This window comes from Melanostigma gelatinosum, assembly GCF_949748355.1.
Source record: "Melanostigma gelatinosum genome assembly, chromosome: 5".
Taxonomy (NCBI): domain Eukaryota; kingdom Metazoa; phylum Chordata; class Actinopteri; order Perciformes; family Zoarcidae; genus Melanostigma; species Melanostigma gelatinosum.
This window is the reverse complement of record NC_136638.1, coordinates 18833480-18855941: the sequence shown is the minus strand read 5'-3', so window position 1 is coordinate 18855941 and position 22462 is coordinate 18833480. Positions and strand designations below refer to the sequence as shown.

The 22462-nt window shown below is 41.5% G+C and overlaps 1 protein-coding gene across 3 annotated transcripts in view; it reads left to right on the top strand.

Moving 5' to 3' along the window:
* macrod1 (mono-ADP ribosylhydrolase 1) overlaps nt 1-22242 on the top strand; it is a 93812-nt gene extending 71570 nt beyond the window's left edge. Inside the window, exons 6-11 of one of the 3 annotated variants that reach the window (XM_079268479.1) lie at nt 9456-9577; nt 11686-11716; nt 13536-13609; nt 16437-16518; nt 17796-17822; nt 21854-21988. In XM_079268479.1, coding sequence (XP_079124605.1) covers nt 9456-9577; nt 11686-11716; nt 13536-13609; nt 16437-16518; nt 17796-17800 — 314 coding nt within the window. In that variant the 3' untranslated portion in view covers nt 17801-17822; nt 21854-21988. Of the gene's footprint in view, nt 1-9455; nt 9578-11685; nt 11717-13535; nt 13610-16436; nt 16519-17795; nt 17823-21853 lie in introns of all 3 variants that reach the window. The other 2 variants (XM_079268478.1, XM_079268477.1) reach the window with 2 other exon arrangements.
* The last annotated feature ends 220 nt before the right edge of the window (nt 22243-22462 follow it).

The window sequence follows — 22462 nt, the reverse complement described above, 5'->3', positions numbered from 1 at the left end:
CCTCACTGCAGCCGCAACATTAAAATGCTGCTTGGTTATTAATGCATGAGTCATAGTAATCCATAAATATAATTGGCTCCATAGCGTGTTTTTAAACTTGTAATAATTTAATTGCATTTACCTTGTAGTGTTTCTTATATACTATCTAAGTAAACGATCTCAGTAACTCTGGAAATGTTGACATGTAGATTAATGTATATGTGAGGATATGCAATATGATTGATTTATATGCAATAAGTGGTGATTCAGTGTGAACAAATGGAAAGACTTGATACCAGAAATGTCGCTGGTGCATTCTTTAAAAAGAATAAAGTAAAACTACAATGTTGGAAGAAACAGGCACTTGGAGTATCACGCAGTATAAACCTTATACACACAAACAGTACAACGTAAATAGAGTACTGTAACTAGCTGTGCCGTAGATGGTGATTCCTTAATTGGGTTAATAACTGTTGCTTTAAATAAGTCTGTAAGCAGGAGACGTGGAGGGAAGAACAGGAGTAAGAATTGGACATCCAGCGAGAAAACGGCACAGTTAGATTACATAAGATAAGGTGACAATCAAATCATTACACAGAATATCTCATTACAGTCCAATGAGGCTTGTCGTTCAGAGCCTTTGGAAACACGGTCGGCAGGGTAGAAATCAAAAGGCCTCACATCTCTTTAACAATAGGTCACGATTCCCTCCTCTGTGTGAAAGATCGACCTTCTCAGCCGCACTGAGCAAAGACACAATGCGTCACCGTAATGCACAAGCACAGAGCAACGACGGCCATCAGTTCATGTTGCACACTAATGTTCATCTGCAGGCCATTTTAAATGTCTTCTTTTCATATAAAAAGACGTGCTACACACTCAACATGTGTGCATGTTCCTGTATTGACAATTTGGAAATGTCCAACCTCTGGCAGGATGATAAAATGTGGCCATTACATGCTTATATTTATTTTTTTTGCACTGTATGCAACTACCGCAATGATAGCTGCTGTTAGGTCGACAGCAGGAAACTGCTTGTTAAAATAAAATATTTTGTCTGTTACGTACGAAATCAGCATGAAGGAGCTGGTCCGTTAAGTTTCTCCCTCATTAATCTACAAACGGAGCCATAAACTGAAACACCCCACAGTACTGATGTGATGATGTAGGCACAATTTGATTGGTCCATGTGGGTCCACCTAACTTATATAAGAAGGTTTGGTATTTATCTGAATACAACCTGTTCACCATCAAACCCATCTCAACCATAGAATGTATATAAGACGTGGACGTAAGCATACAACTTGGCATTTTACTTTATTACATTTTCTATTATCCTGAGGATGCATTTTGTTCTCTTTTCATAAAGTGGTGAAATGGTAAACTGATAATTTGTCACTGAGCCCAAAAACACAATATTTTAGCCTCCACAAATAAAGAACGGAACACTAAACACTAAAGAGGTTTTGTGCACAATGGCCCACAATGGCCCACAAAAACAACTTGACTACCAACATTTTGATGAGAGATTTGGGTATGTTAAAGCATACAGCTTTAACATACAAGCAGAGATGAGGAGCGGGCTCTTTTAGTCAGTTGAGGCAATTTATCTTCTACTTTGTGCGGCTCCCTCTGGAGCCACAAAAGGCTTTATACAACGTATTTAACATGCAGTAGTACTCCACAAGACCTGTAAACAGACTTTGATGTTGATAATTGCTAGACTTCCCCTTTAACTCTGTGCACAAAGCCAGGTCCATATACAGACAGTGTTTTCTGAATTTAGGGTGGAAGAACTCGACTGTCCTGCACAGAGCCCTGACCTCAACCACATCCAACTCTTTGAGATAATCTGGGACTCAACAGGCTCAACAGGCCCGATCGTCCATATAGCAGCAGCTTATGTGGCTGAATGGGAGCAAATGGCTGCGGCCAGCTCCCAACATCTTGTGGAAAACCTTTCAAAGCATATTAATGCAAATCTTTGCGTTCGACAATCACATGTGGATAATGTTGAGTGTCCACATACTTTTGGCCGTGTTGTGTACACTGTCTACATTTTCAATTCCCAGAGAGAGGATTCAAATTAAATCCCTCACTTGTTATCAAACCCAAACAACAGCCTCATCTAATCACACAGGGCGATATCATCATTTTAAATACACACACACACACATAGTTTTACTGTCAGTTGCACACACAGTTTCAGCAGACACGCATCCACTTTCTCCATTACCACTACTCCTCACACACGCTCCACGACACACTGTTCAACACACTCTCCTTCACACATAAATCCCTCACACATCCTAACATGCTCTGCTAGCTTTCCATCTCCCCATCGAGCTCCCTCCTTCTCCCCCTCCTTCTCTCCCTCCCTCTCTCACTGTGTTTCAGGGTAATGTGAGCCAGCAGCCGTAACACTGAGGAGGAGGAGGAGGAGGAGGAGGAGGAAGGGGTGGTGTTGATGTATGGTGGAACTAAAGCAACCCTGCCGATCGATAATGTAAACAGGAGCGAAGAGAGGCGGTAAATAAGGCCGACTCCTGACAGAACTGTCTACCTCAGGTGACGGAGAGAGAGGAGAAGTAGGGGAGAGGGGGTGAGAGGAATATGTAATAGAGGAAGGGAGGGAGGTGGATAATGGAGGGATGAGCGAGACAAGGTAGGAGAGGGAGGGAAAAATGGGGTTTGAAAATTAGAAAAGGAAGGAATGATGGGAGGATGAAATGGAAGAAGAGAGGAAGGAATAGGTGACGGCGGGATGGGAGAGAGGGCAATGAGGCGAGAGGAGAGGTGGGATGACTGGATGAGGTAATAGTGAGGGAGGGAGGCAGGGGGAGGAGTGACAACAAAGGACGTGGAGAGGGAAAAGAGTGAGAGGAGAGATGGAAAGATGATGGAGAGGGAGGAAACAGCAGTGAACAGATAATTTGGTTAGCAATGAGGAACAATTACTAATCATAGATTACAATTCAGTTTTCGTAGAAACACTGCCTGTGTGTGTGTGTGTGTGTGTGTGTGTGTGTGTGTGTGTGTGCGTGTGTGTGTGTGTGTGAGAATTTGAAAACAGTGTAACAGTGACATTTAACAGATGAAATGTAGTTGAATGACCCACTGTTGAACCGCAACAGGTCACACAGTACTGCACACACACACATATTAAAACACACACACACACACACACACGAGTCGACCGAGTTGTGAACCTGGCCCACAAACGTGACAACATGAACAGTCCCTCACTGCTGTATGAGGATTACACTGAACTCATTTTGAGTTTGTACTGTTCTTTGAATGCGTTCCTTCACGCCTGTCTTCATGTCTGACCACGGTAATTACGCCCGTTTTTCTGTGAGTTTCATCCGCAAATTCACATGTTTCAATCTGTGTAAGCTGCTATTTAAAGAGCAGCTTTCTCATACACTATAAATACAAATGTTGCTCTGCTCACCATGTGGTGAATCACATTAGTGATTCACCTTATAGTCAGTTCTCGGGAGCTCTTAAATTGGCAGTTTTAAACCAGTGTTTTGTTTCCTGATGTGACAGTATAACATGGGGTTTTCTTCAGTTTTGTACAAAATGCAACATTAAGCTGTCATTAAGGTACGAGGACGCCCTGATGTGGAGTTGTTTAGGCCCGTGTCGGCTCATTGAGAAGAGGGTCTGGAGGAGGATTAACATAGCCGGAGCGTCTGCATAGACACTGAGCTCAGATTTGGAAGAGATGTGGACTGAGAGGAGAGTCGTTAGGGTGAGAGTGATCCTCCCACTACAGATTACAGATGTTTGTGTGAATTGGCCCCATGCGACTTCCAGGAGGATCATTAATGCAGAGAAGCTGTAGTCAAGTCTCCACACTGACACTCACACTCTTGTTCTTTCACAGAGCCGAATGTTGCGTTAATATGATGGACGACATCAATGGGGCAAATTCAGGGAAAGTGAAAAATCAATATATCATGGACTCCACTTTCATGCAATATGAAGGAAGCGACACAGCATAACCTTCTGATAATGGATGCTATAGGAGAATATTAGTGTCAAATAGCCACGTCGATGTATAAACAGGCTTTGATTGCGGCACTTATTATTCTTTCTGTGTGGGTTTATGCACTCAGACTAAGTGATTTCTCAGAGGCCGCACTCTTTTTCATCAGCTACTTGTTTGATGAAGGACTGTCACAGTACAGAGACAAGTTCCTTTCAATCTACATCTGTGGATTCCACTTTAAGCAGCATCGGTCCTTGGAGCACTCTTTCATCCACACACTTCTGGTCTTAAGGGGACACAGAGGCATCCCAGCATATAGTTTTTGATAAGTTTCCGTTGGTGTAAAGCTCCTCGTCTCCAGTTTAATGCAGGAGGAGTATTTTCTGCTGAAAGTGCTGCTGTATTCAGAGGAGCAGGAGAAAGGCAAATATGATGCTCATGCGGTTCTCTTCCGCCCTGTGCAGTGTTTTCAGCTTATTGTTTTGGTTTACGGATCTTACTGATTATTTTCAGTTCCACAGTTCTCATCAGTTCTCACCATTTTCTAATGCAGCTGTTTTCAGCAAAAAAAGCTCAAACAATTCCACTTCTGGTGGCTGTGTAAGTGTTTTCTAACACGTTTGCCATATCAGCCTTATAAGGTGATATTATGTCATTATTTATATTTAACTCACCACAAATGGCCAAAGCAAGTCAGTTAATGCAGCTTTAATTATTAAAATAGTCTGCATAATGTTAATTTTAATGTTAATGCAAAAGAAAGTTGAGCATTTCAGCAGGTACTCTTTTTATTTTAGCAAAGCAGAGTGATTAAAAATACTTTAACGTGTAAATCCACTCTGGATATTCAAAGGACGAAAACATAACTGCACTTGACTTTATGGGTTGAGGGTCGTGTCTCTTATTACAATAACCTACTACAAAATACTGAAGCAGGTTTTTGATATCAAAGATGTATCAAAGACGGTTATGTGTAAAACCTGTATTTCATATTATCAAAATGTTTCCTACCGCACTCATGTTTAAGAAGATTTAACAAAAAGTGGTTTTAGATTGAAGCTTAAACTAAGTTTCCTCCGAACCAAGAGTTTCCTCTCTTTCAGCTTTCAATCGCAAAGGCTTTGTCATTAAGAAAAAACACAGTACAATAGGTTTCTGACTGCCAGAGCTCTGTTCCACTATCTGGGTGTAATGAGCTGATCCTGCATCGCAAACCAAATATCTTCTATTGATTGTGGTTAGATGGCACAATTTCCTCGTCAATGGATACAACACATTCGAACAACAAACGAGCCTGTTAAGGGCGTCGGGGGAATTGGACACAAGAACACATTTCATGCCTCTGTTATGAATTCATGGTTTTGAAATAAGATCACCAGATCATATTCCAAAACGTCCCGAGCACTGTGTTAAATCTGTCTGCCTAATGGCCTCCTGTCCTCCGAGGGCTGGATTACAGAGCTGCTTCTGGGCTACTTTTGGGCTGCAGCGCCTTTGGCTTATTTGCTGTGTGTGTGTGTGTGTGTGTGTGTAAGTGTGTGTAAGTGTGCTGTAGTATTGTCCATTTTAATCTAATTAATCATTAGCCTCATATTGTTTTGTTTTGTAAAAGAGATAAATCTGGCCCTGAAGGGGGGCGAGAGACTTGAGGCAGTGATACTGGTGAGATGAAATATTCAGGTAGATGTCAGCGTCTAAAAACAACAAGAAGTTAGTTATTGTAGTTTAGAGGCAATAAAAACGCCTGAGTGCCGCTGTCATCATAACTCACTCAAATCTGAACACATAGACACACTACCCATACTTTTAGATTTAGTGTGACTTACACTTTCCGGAAAAAATGATCTCAGATGACCATCGCAAGCAGTCGTCCATAAATCCACTAAGAATGTATGGCATGTTAATGGCAAACAAGCGCAAATTCGCGATAGTTGCGACCACATGCATCCGCACATTCATGCCTTCGCACTCAACCTCACAAACATTTGAAATCCGTTCCATGTTTCAGCTTCCAGGGCCAAAACGGCGGTTGCTAAAGTGTGAACATCGTAAACCCTCGAGTCTAAAAATGACTCGTTGAAATCGGTGGAGAAATCATTTTTATCCAGATAAAAGGCTGTTCACCTGTTTGTTTCCAGGCCAGCAAATCACAGCAACGGGCTGAAGCGGGCAATGGGCATCTTTGTATATATGTTGCTTTTCTTTCATTTTGAGATCAATTTCACTCCATACCAAAGGGTGCTAATACAAGCTAATTTGGCATACTTTTAAATGTGCCAAAGCTAAAGAAAGCTGTAGCCCACAGAATAACTCACTGAATCAATGAACTTGCTGTTTACTTTCCCTGATGCATCATGGCAACTGTACTTCCAAATCCTATCCTAAATTATGATCGGTTAATACTTCTGTGAGACCATCTAAAACAGTGGTTCTCAACTGGTCTGGCTGCGGGACCCACCATCACCCCTTAATGGCAAGCCGCGACCCACAACCCAAATTATATATATATATATTAAATATATATATAATATATATATATATATATATATATATTATATATATATATATATATTATATATTATATATATATATATAATATATATATATATAATTTGGGTATATCTATATTCAAGAAGTCTAGTAGTAGTAATGTCTCTGTGTAGTAAACAACTGCCAAATCAAATAAAGAAAGTACACATCAATTATATTTGAACTAATATTATTCTAATTTTTCAAATTTAACTGGATGGATTATAAATAATACATAGAAATACATAAATAAATGTTCTTCTCATTTCAAGTAAAATAACGGCTGCATTAAAAAATTTATTACGTAACGAAATTCATTTTAGAAAAGTTATATTCACTGAATTGTCCTGCAGTTTAAACTCAGTTCATTCAGCGTGAAGTGAAAAAGCCACAACATTATATTTTTCTCATCTACTAAAAAGAGAAATTAGTGTTATGAGTCTGTCCAGTCAGAGTCTAATGACTCTGGTCTCTCTGGACATTTTTCTCTTTTGGAAATCGTTCTATGATTTGACTTTTACAACTAATGTTATAATAGCTCTGCTCTCTGTATCATCGTCTCTCCCCCGTGTGTGTGTACATCTCACTCAAGTCAGGAAACTTGTCAGAATACCCATATTTGATTGGCTGAACAAGTGCCGTAAATGCTGGAATAATTCCGCTGCACAAAAAATGCCCTTCAAAATAAAATCACTTTTTTCATTTTTTTTTGTCAGGCAAAGGCCCGCGACCCACTAAAAACGGGTCCGCCACCCACCAGTTGAGAATCACTGCTCTAAAAGCTATCGCATGTGTTCACATCTGTTCTATCGGTTTAGTTCTGGTGAATACAGTGCCGTCCTGCAAAGTTACATTGTTAGTGAGGTCTCCTTTTCTACCCTTCTCCTTATACGATGACTGTGCAGGTTTGAGGCTCTGATTGCTTGGTGTCAGTAAAAGCTGGCCACACTGCAGACCTGTCCAGTAACATCACTGATCACGTGATTCAAGACTAAGGCGTCAGGGTTGATCTGCAGAGGGTTTTGGATTATTTCACCCCTATTCCTTACGCTCCTTGTACGACGTCTCGAAACTAAATGAAACGTGTTGTTGAAATGGATTTATTCAGTGCGTGTGCGTGTGTGGTGATTTGACTCGGTCTTATCACAGCGTTGGTATTCACACTGAGAGCGACATGCTGAGCCTCATCAGAACGTGTGGTATCGGCGGCGTTGGCACACAGAGGCAGAGTAAACCACCTTTCTCTCTGTTCTCACTCGGCTTCTGCTTGTGAGGTCCTCTGTGTTCTCTCTCTCTCTCTCCTCTGCCTTACATTCAGTACATTTCAATTCATTTCCCATTTATTTAATCAATTAGTCCAAGTTAAACGTTTTTTCAGAGACCTGGGCAAAAGAAATACATTCATTAACTTGACAAAGAAAGTATGCGGCGTTCCAGCAGCTACATAACAGAAAAACACGGAAAGATTCGATATTATTAGAATTAGAAACGGCATTGTTGCTGTACATTTGCTGAGAGACACAAAGGAAATGTGATTTTCAAGTTGATACACGTGTGTAGTTCTATAAAGAGTAAAACATTTATGTGAGATTAATTTAAAATCAGCAAGTAGAAGACATAATACATCCTCTGGCAGCCATATTGGAGGTCATCAGCTCTTGGCAGTGGCAGCTTATGATAGCGTTTGGTCAGGTACCTTGTGGGCTAATTGGCTAGAAACATTATTTGGGATCCAAATTATTGACTTCATAATTAATGACAAACGCCCATGACGTTCTTTTACAGATGTCTCGGGGTTTTCTGCCCAGTTAAATATTTAAAAGGACTTGCGTGCAGCATCTAAACCAGTGACAGCAGTGCCTTAATGGCTTCCCATTTAACATCTCATGCTATTACTTCACTATGTATGGGAGGTAAGATAAGGGCAATGTCATCTGCAACCTGGTTACAGACTTGGCTGTTCAAAACAAGAAGAAGAATGAAGATGTAAATATGAATTCAGTCTGTTATGTGGCAAAACACAGCTGGGTGAAATGTGAAAAACGTGGCCCACCTAACATGCTCACAATAGGAGCCGGTTTGGATGTGAGGGTTCCTGTTTTGCTTCTGTTTTCCTGGCCTGAGGGAGAACAACTTTTCCTCACCTGCAACTGAGAGAATCTCTGATATTCAACACGTATAAGAGTGAGATTCAAGCTTTTGATTTAACTTGAAAACCATCATCAGGAGCAGTTTGGTTTCAGGAAACAGCAGCTTATAAAGACCAGGTGTGAGAGCTGATTACATATCAGTTAAAGCAAACACAGAGGAAAGATAATACACACACCACATATATATATATATATGTATAGTAGACATGACAACTTAGGGCAGTTGTGTGACTGTTTGTTCATCGAATGGTGGACTTTGGCCGATGTTTTCAGGTACTTCCATATTATTAAGCGCTGAGTCGATGGACGTTGACGTGAACACTATTTACAAGTCGTAAATTTGAAATCTTGATAACTCTGACATGACATCAATATGGCATTAATCTACCAAACTAAGTCATGTCAGTCAGCCAACATACCAGTTTAATTATTAGACTTAATTGTAGTTAAATTAACTTATCCTATATTTGTAATTAGCATGAACAAAGATGAACATTTTAATGTTAGTCGATGGGATGGATGTTAAAATAACATCTCGTGGGAAACAGTTCAAGACTAAATAGGACTTTGTATGTGAACATTCAGGCTGAATGTTTTCCGATTTGTCTTCATGTTGTATTCGTTTTTGATAAAAGACTAGTTTCAGCATTGCTGCCACATAATAAACACTGAATACATGTGATGTTTGACTGGGGAGATTAAACTCAGGATGTGTTCTACTGATATTTTCCTTCTATCATCATATGTGTCGCCCTGTAGTAAGAAGTGTTTCATCTTCTCATCTCTCGCTGTCTCTGCAGATGTCATCCACACTGTGGGCCCGATTGCACAAGGAGGAGTGGGAGAGGAGGAGAAGAACGCCTTGAGGTCGTGTTACAAGAACAGTCTGACGACAGCTACCAAGAACGCTGCACGCTCTGTGGTGAGGACGGCGGGGTGATGGAAGCTGGGGATGGTTGTTGCTAGGAAGAAAACAGGAAGGTTGAGAGCAAGGATGAAGAGGTACCGAGTTGTTTGTTTTAGCGGAGGAGAGAACAAACGAGTGCAGAAACCTGAGAGATTAAAGAGGTTAAAGGAAGAGAACCACCGAAGACTGGGACAAGAAAAAACAAAAAAGGACAGATGAGAGGAAGATTCATCACATGTAGACTTTTCAAAGGTCACATTCAGACGGAGATAGTTGGAGAGAGGCGAACGGGAGCTGCTGGTACCACCGTTGAGTCGTAAAAAGGTTTTATGATACACACCAGGCGGTGGTTTCACAGCAGAATGAGGTGTTCAAATCAAAGAAAAACACCAACGCAACATGAAAATACAGTCAGCGGTACAGTAGAAGAAAGAGTTTGTAGTTTCACTCCTCAAGAGTAGTCTTTCAAAACACTTCAAGTTTATCCGTTGCAAACAAGCAATTAGAGCATTTATTATAGTTGTTTTCATTTCATTTCTATTACATTCCAAAAATGTACCTTCAAAAAGTTAGAGGCATAATCACAACATCTTGATTTAATTGACACTGTGTTATAAAGTCAAGTCAAGTCAATTTGCATTGGTTTAGCATGAAATCTTTAATTTAATTTGTGTTATTAGTTTACTTCTGTTGACGTCTGTTTACCTTTCGCCTTGAGGAGCCTGTGAGTTGTGTCTGCTCTCACCCCGAGTTGCCAACTCGGCAATCTGGTGAAATGAAGAGATCTGGAGACACCGAGCGACTGCTGGCATCTGCTCGTACCGCACGAATTGACAGCAGTTTGAGAATCTGCCAGATTTGATTTGCTTTGAAGTGTACTGGCTGCTATTCTCCACTCCAGCGGTGAGCCATGAACCTGCCTGACATGGCTCTCAATGACTTAAAGTTGTAATGGCGACGATTTTAGATGCAACAAAACATTTTTTTAACTTGACATTGCCATTTTTCACAAATAGGGATTCAATGTACGTTCAGTAATTACCTCACCATTTAGCAGTTTCATTGTTCAAGTTTGACTTTTCTTTCGAACTTACCTCCTCACTCAGTTCCTGCTGTCTATACTGGCCACACAAAAGCATCTTTGTTAATTCATTTCAACGTAATTGATGGTGGACAAAATCCTTCTTTCTGTGTAAAAAAGCGTTCTAAGAGGCCACTTTGAAGCCTCACCTTAGCTTCAAAGATATATCCACCAACGTTAGTCTTTTAGTACTGAAAAGACTTTATGCCTTTATTAAGTAGGGAGAGTCAAGAGATGAACAGGAAACAAGGGAGAGGGAGGCTGCAATGAAAGGTCCCCAACCGGATAAAAAACAACAATGAAAGCATTCGAACCGGAGGCTTGGTGGTTCATGGTTCACGGCATCTTGACCCCTAAGAGAATCGTTTTAAGACATGCTTTTTTTAAATTCAACTGCCGAAACAGGTGACTTTTATTGTGGAATAGCGACATTGCGCTGCAGGCGAACGGCTCTTACTTCTCCAGCACCTCTCCAACCAACACTTTGTCAATTCAATGTAAATTATTGCTTTCAGGCCGTGGTTTGTTCGGCTGCTTTTCTATTGCAGGTTTTATTTTTAAACCTCACTTGTTGTTACCAAAAGAAACCACCGGTGTTACCAAATCAACCAGGACTGGAATGTTGTAGATTATAAGATTATAAATATAATAACATTGATGGTCACCACGTCTCAGTTATTGTCACTCTATCAATGTCTGGTTAATGTCATTTCACACCAGGTCTCCTTCACAAAAGATGATTGACAGTTTGGTCTTTAAAGAGGAGTGAAAGTCAGAGAGAGAAGGAAAGCTGCCGTAAAAACAATTAGGAGAAAGACTCCGTTGAGATCCAGAGGAGAGTTATTTCTGTGTGTGTGTGTGTGTGTGTGTGTGTGTGTGTGTGTGTGTGTGTGTGTGTGTGTGTGTGTGTGTGTGTGTGTGTGTGTGTGTGTGTGTGTGTGTGTGTGTGTGTGTGTGTGTGTGTGTGTGTGTGTGTGTGTGCAGACTGTTATGTTATCAACAACAGACTGTAACCACTTTGTTTGTCATCTCCACCCTGCAGGCTTTCCCCTGCATCTCCACTGGAGTCTACGGTCAGTGTGTGTGTGTGTGTGTGTGTGTTTGTAATCATCATAGCTGTACCTCAAGTGTTTGTGTTTCTCGGGGCTTTATACTCAATATTTTTTCTTTGAGTGAGAAGAAGAAAGAAAAATCAATTTGAATCCAACAACAGTGTTTCTTTGTTCCTGTGTTTATACGCTGTACACACTGCTGGGGATGTTTTCCATCACATGCTTGTTCCCAGTATCGGTCTGTCTGTTTAACCAGAGTGCTGAGCCGCCCTTCGCCACTTATCTCATTATCTCCTGCAGGGTGGTTCTCAGATTAAGGCCTTGGATTAAGCCCGGCAGATTAAGATAGATGAGGCCGGAGATGGTGTCAGATTGACTGTAATCCCCCTTCACACTGGCAGGAGAGAGTTAAGGACAGCGCTTAAACACTCCCTGGGGTGCGTTTGGGTGTGGGGGCCGGCTGTAAACACTTCTCCCCTGTTGCTCGAGAGGAAAAGGCCAAAGTTCTGATTGACTCGGTGTGTTATCCGTATCTTCCTCACTTCCTCTGTTTAGCTCATCTTTTTAAGAGTGCATCCAAATTTTTTTTCTTTCGCCCTTCAGAAAAACAAGAAACAAAATTGTGTAAATTTGAGATGGATTTAGCAGCTGTTAAAGGTACCCCTCGCTGTATCAACCAACGTTTGATGTAATTATAAGATAATGGAGGGGAGATGCCAACAGTTCTGCCAGCGAATACTAGATTTTAAACAATGCCTCCTCAGAGCCTGTTGTGAAGCACTTATAAACAAATATATGTTGATTGAATTGAGGAACCATTGTGGAGGAACGTGCTTAACAAACATACAGAAGTCATCCCAGTTTATCAAATACTGGCTATTTAAGTCAGGACACACCCACACATGTGTTTTCTATCATTCTGGCTGATAAGACCTCATTAAAGTTCAGGTGGGAAGACCTGTGACGCGACTCACATGCAGTCATCCCATTTGTACATTTTGTTTTCCTCCCGTTCAGGAAGTCTTGTGTTCTTGTGCTACACAGGAGTTGTAGTAAGTGGTCGGGGTAGATGGTGGACAAACAGAAAGCAGGATTGTGACACCGTAGTCCAGGGTTTGCATCCTGAGTCACGCGTGAGGTTCAATAAGGGCCACTGATTGAACACGTCCTGTGTTGTGCCACAAGTTACTGTAAACTAAGAAGATGATCTTTCATCTCTGTCAGTATGTCTTTCATTTTAATTTTCTACAGGGCCTATTTATCAGTGCGTTATAAACACAGTGTAGTGTATTGCGATGACACTACTTGACATTATTATCTATAGAAGGAAAACTTTGCTGTTCCATCAAGCAGTGATAGTTTTTATAGAGTAACATAAGATTGGATTACATCCCTTGCACTCTGTGTGTTTGGTGCTAAAACACTGCATTGTTCGGTGCTAATTAGCGCCCCCATGTATTCCCCTTTTGTTCACGTGTTGAACACTCTCCCGATGTATGGAATAATTACTGTATAATCACACAGTATGTGTTTGTTTGTGGCTGAGGAGTTTGGCCTGATGATGCATTTTTACTGCCTTTGTGTTGAGTCTCCAGCAGTGGGGGTAATTTCGCAGCACAGAAAGGTCTCGGTCGCTGAATGAATATTGAAGAAGCCTTTCTCCATCTGTCATGTTTGCACCTCATCCCGCGAGTCGGGATGAGAGGAAGTGGGAGTACACAGAGCACCGAGTGGTGGAATAGTGGAAAATAAAAACAGTGCAGACAACGACCTAATGCAAACACCCAGATCTGACACTGCACCTGTTCTTGCAACTATTTGTATATTTTTGTTTGTGCAGGATATCCACCGGAGCAGGCGGTGCACGAGGCGTTAGCGACTGTGCGGGAGTATCTGGATGAACATCACGACGAGGTGTGTTTGTGTCTGCATGATTGGCAATTTTTCCCTCCCATTTCCTCAAGGTATTATTCCTTTCACAGCTGTTGTGTTTGTGTTCTGGTGGGAGCGAGGAGATGGGTGCATTGAGAAAACACATTCATGCACAGTGACACACACACACGCGCGCACACAAACATACATTTAAACACACACTCCAAAGTTCTGGCTCTCATGCTTATGGCCAAGTCTGCGTTTTAATTGGCTCCTTGCGGGACTAAACCCGACTAACACAAAAACACACGCACACACACACACACACACACTTTCTCTCCGGAGAAACAGCGGGCGGAGAACAGACAAAATGATGGAACAGATGACTGGAGGGGAGAGTGGGAGGGGAGAGGGGAAGGGGGGGATTAGAACAAAGAGGAAACTTTCCAATCAGTCGTTAACGTGCTCTAAACTCTCCTCCCCTCTTCCTCCTTTAATCTTCAGGTCTCCTCTCACTCTTCTTTTCAATGGTTCTTTTTGTCTCTAACCACCGTGCTGTATCACCTCCCAGAGAGGGTGTTGACGATGTTATTGTTAAAGCTGGCGTCTCCAGAGTCTCTGTAGCAATACCAGTCGACTGATGCCGTCAGCCGCGCCGAGCTCAGCCAAATGAGCATTAAACGCGTCTCACCGCGGAGGACAACAGTCAACAAGACTTAAACGGCTGAATACAAGACCAGAAAGCCAAATCAGCGCGCCTCTTCTTTAAACTCAGAAATAGTTCCACTGTGTGTGTTTTTTAAGGGGATTTTTATTTTTTATTTTTACTTTGAACCAACAAAATGGTGAAACAGAGTTTACTTGCAAGCAGAATGTTCACCAGAGGAGGTTTAATCTTTAATTGAACCCGCTCCATTTTGCATTTTTGACACAGTGTTGTGTTGGTCTCACTCTGGCTTGGAGAGCTGTAATTTAGAAAATTAAATTGAAAATTACACACCCAGCAAGACAAACAAAATGGACTCAAGACACGGGGCAATGTGCCAACACCCTGCATCAAGTGTAATAATAAATACCATGAATCATTTATTCGTAAAGCACCAACTAAACTGTTGCAAGAAAGTAAAACCCTGGGCAGCTCATGAGTTTTATGAATGTTATATTTTACAAATTAGATTCCCAGTTGACCTGAAAGTTTAGAAAAAACTGATTCATAATAATAATACATTGTGTTTACTACGCACTTTTCTAAACAAAGTTGCAAAATGCTTCACTAAAGATATCAAAACCAAACAAGGCTGAAGGATACGAGCACAGAGGAACTAAAGACAATAAAATGAATCAGATCAGATGAGCTAGCCGGCTAATTCCAGCCACATAACCAGCTACAGTCTCATGCTGATTCCTGTTAAATCATGACTTTTGTCAAAGGTATCTTCTATGCACTCGACAGGGAAACAGTGGATGTGCTGGTCATGACAGTTTACCAGTAATCCCACAAACTAAATTCGAAAATGTTTTCCTAACTCTTGGCCTCAGACTTTCCTGTTCTCAGACTTTCTGTTTGAGAAGAGTGTTTCTGCTTTGAAGGCAGTTCTGCGAGAGCACATTACATTCACTCGATGTTATTGTTAGCTTCTCCAGGCTCCCTGTTACAACAGTACAAAAAATTAGCTCCCCACTGCCGCCGTTTTTCTGGAGACCATTTTGCATCTCTCCTCACAAAGCATTTGCTTTAATTTGAATGGGGGAGGCTGAAAAATTGCACAAGTGGATGCAACTCAGTGTGAAGGTTAGAGATTTCAAACCTTAGCCCAGGGGACGTAGTTACTTACCGCACATTTCCATATCTTCTCTTTTAGCCTCCATTCAAATCCTGGCGAGTGAAGGTAATTGTGCAACAAGCATTCGGCTGAACCACACTGGCTGCAGGCTGGCAGGCTGCTGAGAGCAATGGCAGTTAAACTTCCACACCAAGCAGGAAGTGATAGAAACAGCGGGGCTATAAATTGCCCTGCTTCGCACCAAAACGGAAAAGTCTAAACCTTTGTAGAGACATTAGGGAGGCAATAATGTTTGTTAGAGGCTGAGAAATAGGGAGTACACTGGGGAGCTGATATCCCTGGAAACCTTTTTTTACTGTAGCTACAGCAACTTTATCATCAGGCTACATATAGCGCAGCGCTCTGTACTGTATGTCCAGCTTTATAATATATAGAATATAATGTAAATATTATAGACTGCAGAGATCTCAAGAACACAAGAGCACAGAGCATAAAGATTGTTTATTGCTGTAAAATAGTCTTAATAATATTTGAAAGCTATTATCTTTATGTGTGGGGGGGGGGGGGGGGGACTGCCAGCCTTATACCAAAGAGGCAACACACAGTGTAACACTTAGGGGCATGCACACATACACAGTTACAGAGTCACTTATCTCTCCCTTATACACACATCCTACACAGGAGCTTCTATTCTCTCTAACCTCTTTCTTTCTCTCTAATACACACACACACACACACACACACACACACAGAGTACACTTCCAGCACTCTGTCCTCAGCACACAGTGTAATATGCGCTGTGTTGTGGCATGATCATAATAGGAAGCTAATAGGGGAGTAATGGACTGATGCATTAGCTGCCTTCTCTTGATATTGCCGTCGCACACTGGTTCCCTCCTGCTGTTGATGAATTCACGTGTATTGTATATGCATGTAATAAAGGTCTGTGTGTGTGTGTGTGTGTGTGTGTGTGTGTGTGTGTGTGTGTGTGTGTGTGTGTGTGTGTGTGTGTGTGTGTGTGTGTGTGTGTGTGTGTGTGTGTGTGTGTGTGTGTGTGTGTGTGTGTGTGTGTGTGTGTGTGTCAGCTGGACAGAGTCATATTCTGTGTGTTCTTGCCGACGGATAAGGAGCTGTATTTACAGACCCTCCCGCTCTACTTCCCTGCTGGTGAGTAGTCTTTTACCCACACACACACACCAAAGCATACACACTTCCACATATAGAGTGATGACAGCTTTGCTTAGCTCAATATGACTTCACACACAGTGGTTCAATTCAATTCAATTCAATTTATTTTTGTACAGCCCAAAATCACAAATTACAAATTTGCCTCAGAGGGCTTTACAATATGTACACATTTGACATCCTCTTGTCCCGGAACCCTCACATCAGAACAGGAAAAACTCCCCAAAAAACCCTTTAACGGGGAGGAAAGAGGAAGAAACCTGTGGGAGAGCAACAGAGGAGGGATCCCTCTCCCAGGATGGACAGAAGTGCAATGATGTCACGTGTAGAACAGGATAGTGAATTACAACACATTCAATGTAATTACAGCACATTCAATGTATGACACAGCCATGACAGGAGGCAACACCTGGTCCAGGTAAACCCGGATACACAGGAACCTGTGAGGCGAGAAAGCACAGAGACTCTGGTGAAGAAGCAGGTCAATAATGTACATTAATGGTATCGGTAGTATGAAATAGTAATGTGAGTAATAATAAAAGTGATATTAGCAGTTGGAGTCAGCAGGGCCATGGTAGGAGGAAGGACCAGGGTCCAGATGAAACCATGCTCCATGGAAACCTGTGAGGAGAGGAAGCACAAGGACTCCGGGGAAGAGACAAAATCAGTACTGTGCATTAATGGTGTCGGTAATAGGATTAATAATGTTAACAATGAAGATCGTAGTAGGTGTCAGCAGGGCCATGGCTGGTTGAAGAACCAGTGTCCAGATAAAACTGCGGTCATCCTGTGAGGCGAGAAAGCACAAATACTCCGGGGAAGAAGTAAAGTTAGTAATGAGCATTAATGGGACATCAATGCATACAGACGGAGGTGAAGAAGAGGAGGAGAGAGGTGCTCAGTGTAGGAAGTCCCCCTGTAGTTTTTGCCGATACCAGTTTGTCTACTAACTATAAGCACTATCAAAGAGGAAAGTCTTACGGTTGCGGTTGTTCTGATCTCACTCTTAAAAAGTGAGCAAGTGAGAATCTGTGTGTGTGTGTGTGTGTGTGTGTGTGTGTGTGTGTGTGTGTGTGTGTGTGTGTGTGTGTGTGTGTGTGTGTGTGTGTGTGTGTGTGTGTGTGTGTGTGTGTGTGTGTGTGTGTGTGTGTGTGTCTTTCTTTTCCAAGTACAGTGTGCAAGATGACATTTGAGAACTTTCATACATTGCTCAGCCAGTCATCTGTGCTTTGCCCTCATTTCTGTGTCCGCCCCTTTAGCCTGACCAATGACAGCTTGTTGTTCAGGTAACCAGCATGCTGTGTGTCAACATGTGTAGTTTGCTCTGTCAAAAGGAATAACTACGTTTGGTCTGCTTGTAGATGGGCAGTCTTAACCCCTGAGTGAGATGTAAGTGCTATACTCAGAGAGGAAACCTTGACATTTCCTCCAGCCAGGATTGAAAATATTTGCACCTCAGTTAAATGGCTTTTTGCGTTGGGCACTGCTGGCCTCAAGCTAGCTAGTTAATGAAACAGTTGGTGAGGAAGAAAATATAAAAAATCTCTTTCTCTGAAGGTGGAAAGTGTCTGGCTTGAATGAAAACATAACAACCACATTTCTAGCCTCCGAGGTTCCTCCTGAGACAGGAAGTCCTGTCTCACCTGTTTTTCAACAAAGACTAAACGCAAGTTGTGTGCCATCATTACAGATTGATCTGCATTGTTAAATGAAGTTTAGTAAATACGTAAATTTTATGTTGGCTCGAGCTGTGACATGATGACTTCACCCATTTGTTTTGATTACACCCGTGATTGATAGTGTTCTAATGCCAAGCAGTCTGGGCTCCTAAACATGATCAGTCATTCACTCAATTATTCAAATTAAGCATTGGTCTTACAACTGCAGCCTTAACCTCTAATGTCTTGCTTTACCGCCGCTATAACTCAAACTCACCTCTCGCCTCCGAAACAGGTCTGAACCATTTTCGTGCTTTCTGCTTTTCTTTAAAGCTGTTTTGCTTTTGTTTGGCACACAGCTGCTGCAAAAGCCAAACTCAAGTGCAACAAAACAATCAGAAAGCTGCTGGGAATTTTCACCTCCACAAGTTTTGTGCAGCTGCTCGGCCCTGCGTCTCATCTGGTAGAAATCTTACATTTATCTGAATTATTCAGAGGAAGCGGGCGGTCACTTAAACTCTAATGGTCTCAGTGTAAAAAGTTGCCGATGTAAACAACTGTGGATCTGCATTAGTGTCTTTATAACCTGCCTCTGTCTGTGCTTCTAGACCGTACAAAGCAATTAGAATAATCAAGTGTTGTGCATGTTTATACTTGCATTTAAAGAGTTGTGTGACATAAAATAGAAGCTATTCATCAACTGATGAAAGAAGAGGGAAACACCAAAGATCAAATAAAAGACAATAAACAAACAAAATCTTGCAGCATGAACAACAGAAAAGCCGATGCAGTGAAGTTTGACATTGAAACTAAAGCAAGGAGTGCTGTGTTTCATTTTGAATGGAAGGAGGGTTTTCATGGTCTCAATGGCAGTAAAGCCGAAGCAACCGAGAAATGCCTCTGGGGTTTAAATATATCACCCAGTATATCATTAATATGCATGCTGCTCAACAGTTCAAGGCTATACATAGACATTATGCATTTAACGTCATTTTCTCACCTTTACAATTCAGTATGTTTGAAGACACGTTTGCCAAAATAGCAGCAGACGAGATGAAAAAGACGCCATGAACTGAAGATATGAAGTTTGTTTCACATATGTGCCCAGACAGACGAGGAGTCAAAGAAGAGGGAAGAGGAGCAACCTATTAAAAATAAGAGCAGAATCCAATCAACTCTGCAGCCGTATCTCCCACATAAGCTTTACAGACAGACGTTGGGTTAAGAGTCTTCATTTTTTTGATCTTTTTACAGACAGATCCGACCAGTAGTGGCCAATACCAGGAAGGATTTCTCCCTCGTTTCAATCGGGCCTCAGAGGAGATCAATAGCTGAAAATAATGGGATCTCAAACTGCGATGTCCTTGTACGCGCTACTTTGTACAAAAACCTAAATATGCAGGAAGTTCACAGACAAGTGTTTTGTTGATAAAAATGTAACAATGACTAAGCAGAAGTAGCCACCCCACACTGATATAAAATATGTTAGTATGAGCTGGAAGGATAATCATGATGGTATTCTGTACTTTCTTATCCTCAATAAATCCTCTGAAAATGCCGGATCCAACAATTGATCCTACTAACAAGTATTTAGCCAAAGCCTGATGTATCTGTTTTCTGCCGTAGAGCTCCATTGTTGTCCAGAAACTATTAAAAACGCATCAATGAGCCACACTTGGTGGCATGTTCCTTCATCAACATGAACTCGGGCGCTGTAGTTTATTTTGAGTCACCATACACTGTTCTGCTGCCAGTAATACTCACTAGAGCATTGAGTGATTATTAATCCACTGCTGAAAATAGTCCCTCCAAACGTTTGCTTTAGTTCGCTTACAGCTGTTTTAGGAAATTATTTAGCCTTTTAAAAAAACACAAGACTACATATTTGTACATCTCTGCTTGGATGCCACAGACGGGGTAGGGAAGCTGGTTTATTTTGGTTTTGTTCGTCTGCCTCGTGCTTTAAGCGTTTCGGAAAAACATCCGTTTCCTGTACAACACCAAACCCAAGAATTTGGGAAAAATGAATCAATTAAAAATATAAATGTTGTTGCGGCTGATTTCTATTTGGCCTCAAAGAAGTTTGCCCTTCAGTTTGTCTTCAGTTCATCTTTATGAACACTTTCTGCATTCGCATGTCGAATCTGTAAGAAACATGAAAGGTTTTTGCCTTCAGAAACGTTCTAGTTTCCGTTTTTAGTCCGATTGCATTAACCAATCACTTCCGAGCAGGCTTTGGTTGACTGCAGGTAAACGGTCCATGTGGAGACCCAGAGAGGCGGAACTCACTGGCCGAAATCTGGCAAAGAGTCCATAAAAACAGAATTTACCAAATAAGTTCTTGATCACTTAGAAGCTGCGATAATAAAAGTCAAAGGTGTCAAACTCACAGAGCATTGGCTGCTTTACAGTTGGTTGCTTTAAAGCAGGGCTCTCAAACTCATCTTCACTCCGGGCCACATCAGCATCATGGTCGCCCACAAAGGGCCGGTTGTAAATGTAACTACTCGAAACATATTGTTGAATAACTCTCTGCATTCACAGTTTAAAGTCGTCTTCAATGTGCTCACAATACATTTCCATGTTAAATGTACAGTAACCAGCCAAAGAGCTGCTTCTAACTGTTTAAGTATCTCATCATTTTGACTTTCTATTTCATAATTTTGACTTTCAATCTCATCATTTTGACTGTCAATCTCATCTTTTTGACTTTCAATCTCATCATTTTGATTTTCAATCTCATCATTTTGACTTTCAATCTCATAATTTAGATTTTTAATCTCATCATTTTGACTTTCAATCTCATAATTTTGACTTTCTATCTCATCTTTTTGACTTTCTATCTCAGAATTATGACTTTCCATCTAATAACTTCGACTTTCTATCTCATAATTTCGACTATGGGGATATTTTTATTATTATTAGTCGAACAAATTTTTTTTTTTTTAACTTTTTTTTTTTTTTGCTGGCGGATTCGCGGGCCACATAAAATGACGTGGCGGGCCGGGAGTTTGAGGCCCCTGCTTGAAAGGCTTGTGTGTAATATTAGTTTTGATTTCATGGTCAGATTGTAAAGTTGAGTTATTTTATATATAACGAATACTGAAACAAGAATCCATCCAGCTTTAGAGTCAGAGGGCCTATTTTCATACCTATGAACAAGCGACAGTTTCAAATTGTGACACAGCATCAACTCTTCACTTGAAGCATGAAATCAACACTTTCACGTCTTCACACTGGGCTGGTTGACTAAAGAGGTTATTTTCCAAAAATACAGGCGTGTCCCTCCTCTAATGGATGTACAGCCGATTTTAGCAGCAGTGAGCGAGCAGTAGCGGTGCTTGGCTGGTAGATGGACCGGAACCATCTGCTGCAGGCAGGCCTCCAACTCTCCACGATAAACCTTATGTGTCTCCAACACCTGGACCGGCCCACACTGGCTGTCTGTTTGATGTGTGCGTGTGTGTTTGCATGTTTTCTGTGTGTCTTTAGCCATGCTGGACTGAGAGTGACTAATCCGCATTAACAGATCCCTCTCAAGCAACCAGACGCTCCAAAAGCCCAAATGCCATTAACTGCTGCATGACCAAGGTAAAGTGATCTCTTCCCTTGTTTTACAAGTGTTCTGTTGTCTTCTCGCTCTCTCCCACCGCCAACAGAGGCCACAGTCAAGAGTAAACTCTGAGAGAGGATGGGTCAGATTTGTTTGCTGTGGATACAAACTCCGCTCAACATACAGATGCCTCCTCCTCCTTGTTGTCGCAGATCGAGACCTTCAGCAGGAAGATAACTCCTTAATGGACGATTGCTTTTTTTTTTAAGTGCACGCTGGCTCTTCTGCAGATGTTGATTAGTTCCTCTGTTTTTCCTACGAATCATTGAGAGTGATGTCGTGAAAAATGTGACCTTAAGCGGCACTCTAACTTGACCTTTATTTGTCTGTGATCAGCTTTGCATCAAGCTATGAGTTATGTGTCCTGAGCTATTTAAATATTGGGATTCCAGTGTGTGTGTGTGGGTGTACATGTGTGTGTGAGACGATGACAAAAGCTGATTAAAACGAATCACACAGGCTCCTAGTGTGTATGATTTGATTATTTCTCGGAATGCGATACGAGTCAGTGAACTGGGGCATCACGAGGGAACACTTTACACGAACATTTACTTTTTAGCTTTCCTCCATCTGAATGTGGAGGAGACAGAAAGAGGGGCTTTGTTCATCTGCCAGCAGCGGTGGAAAGTAAGTACTTTGCTGAGGTAGTTGTACT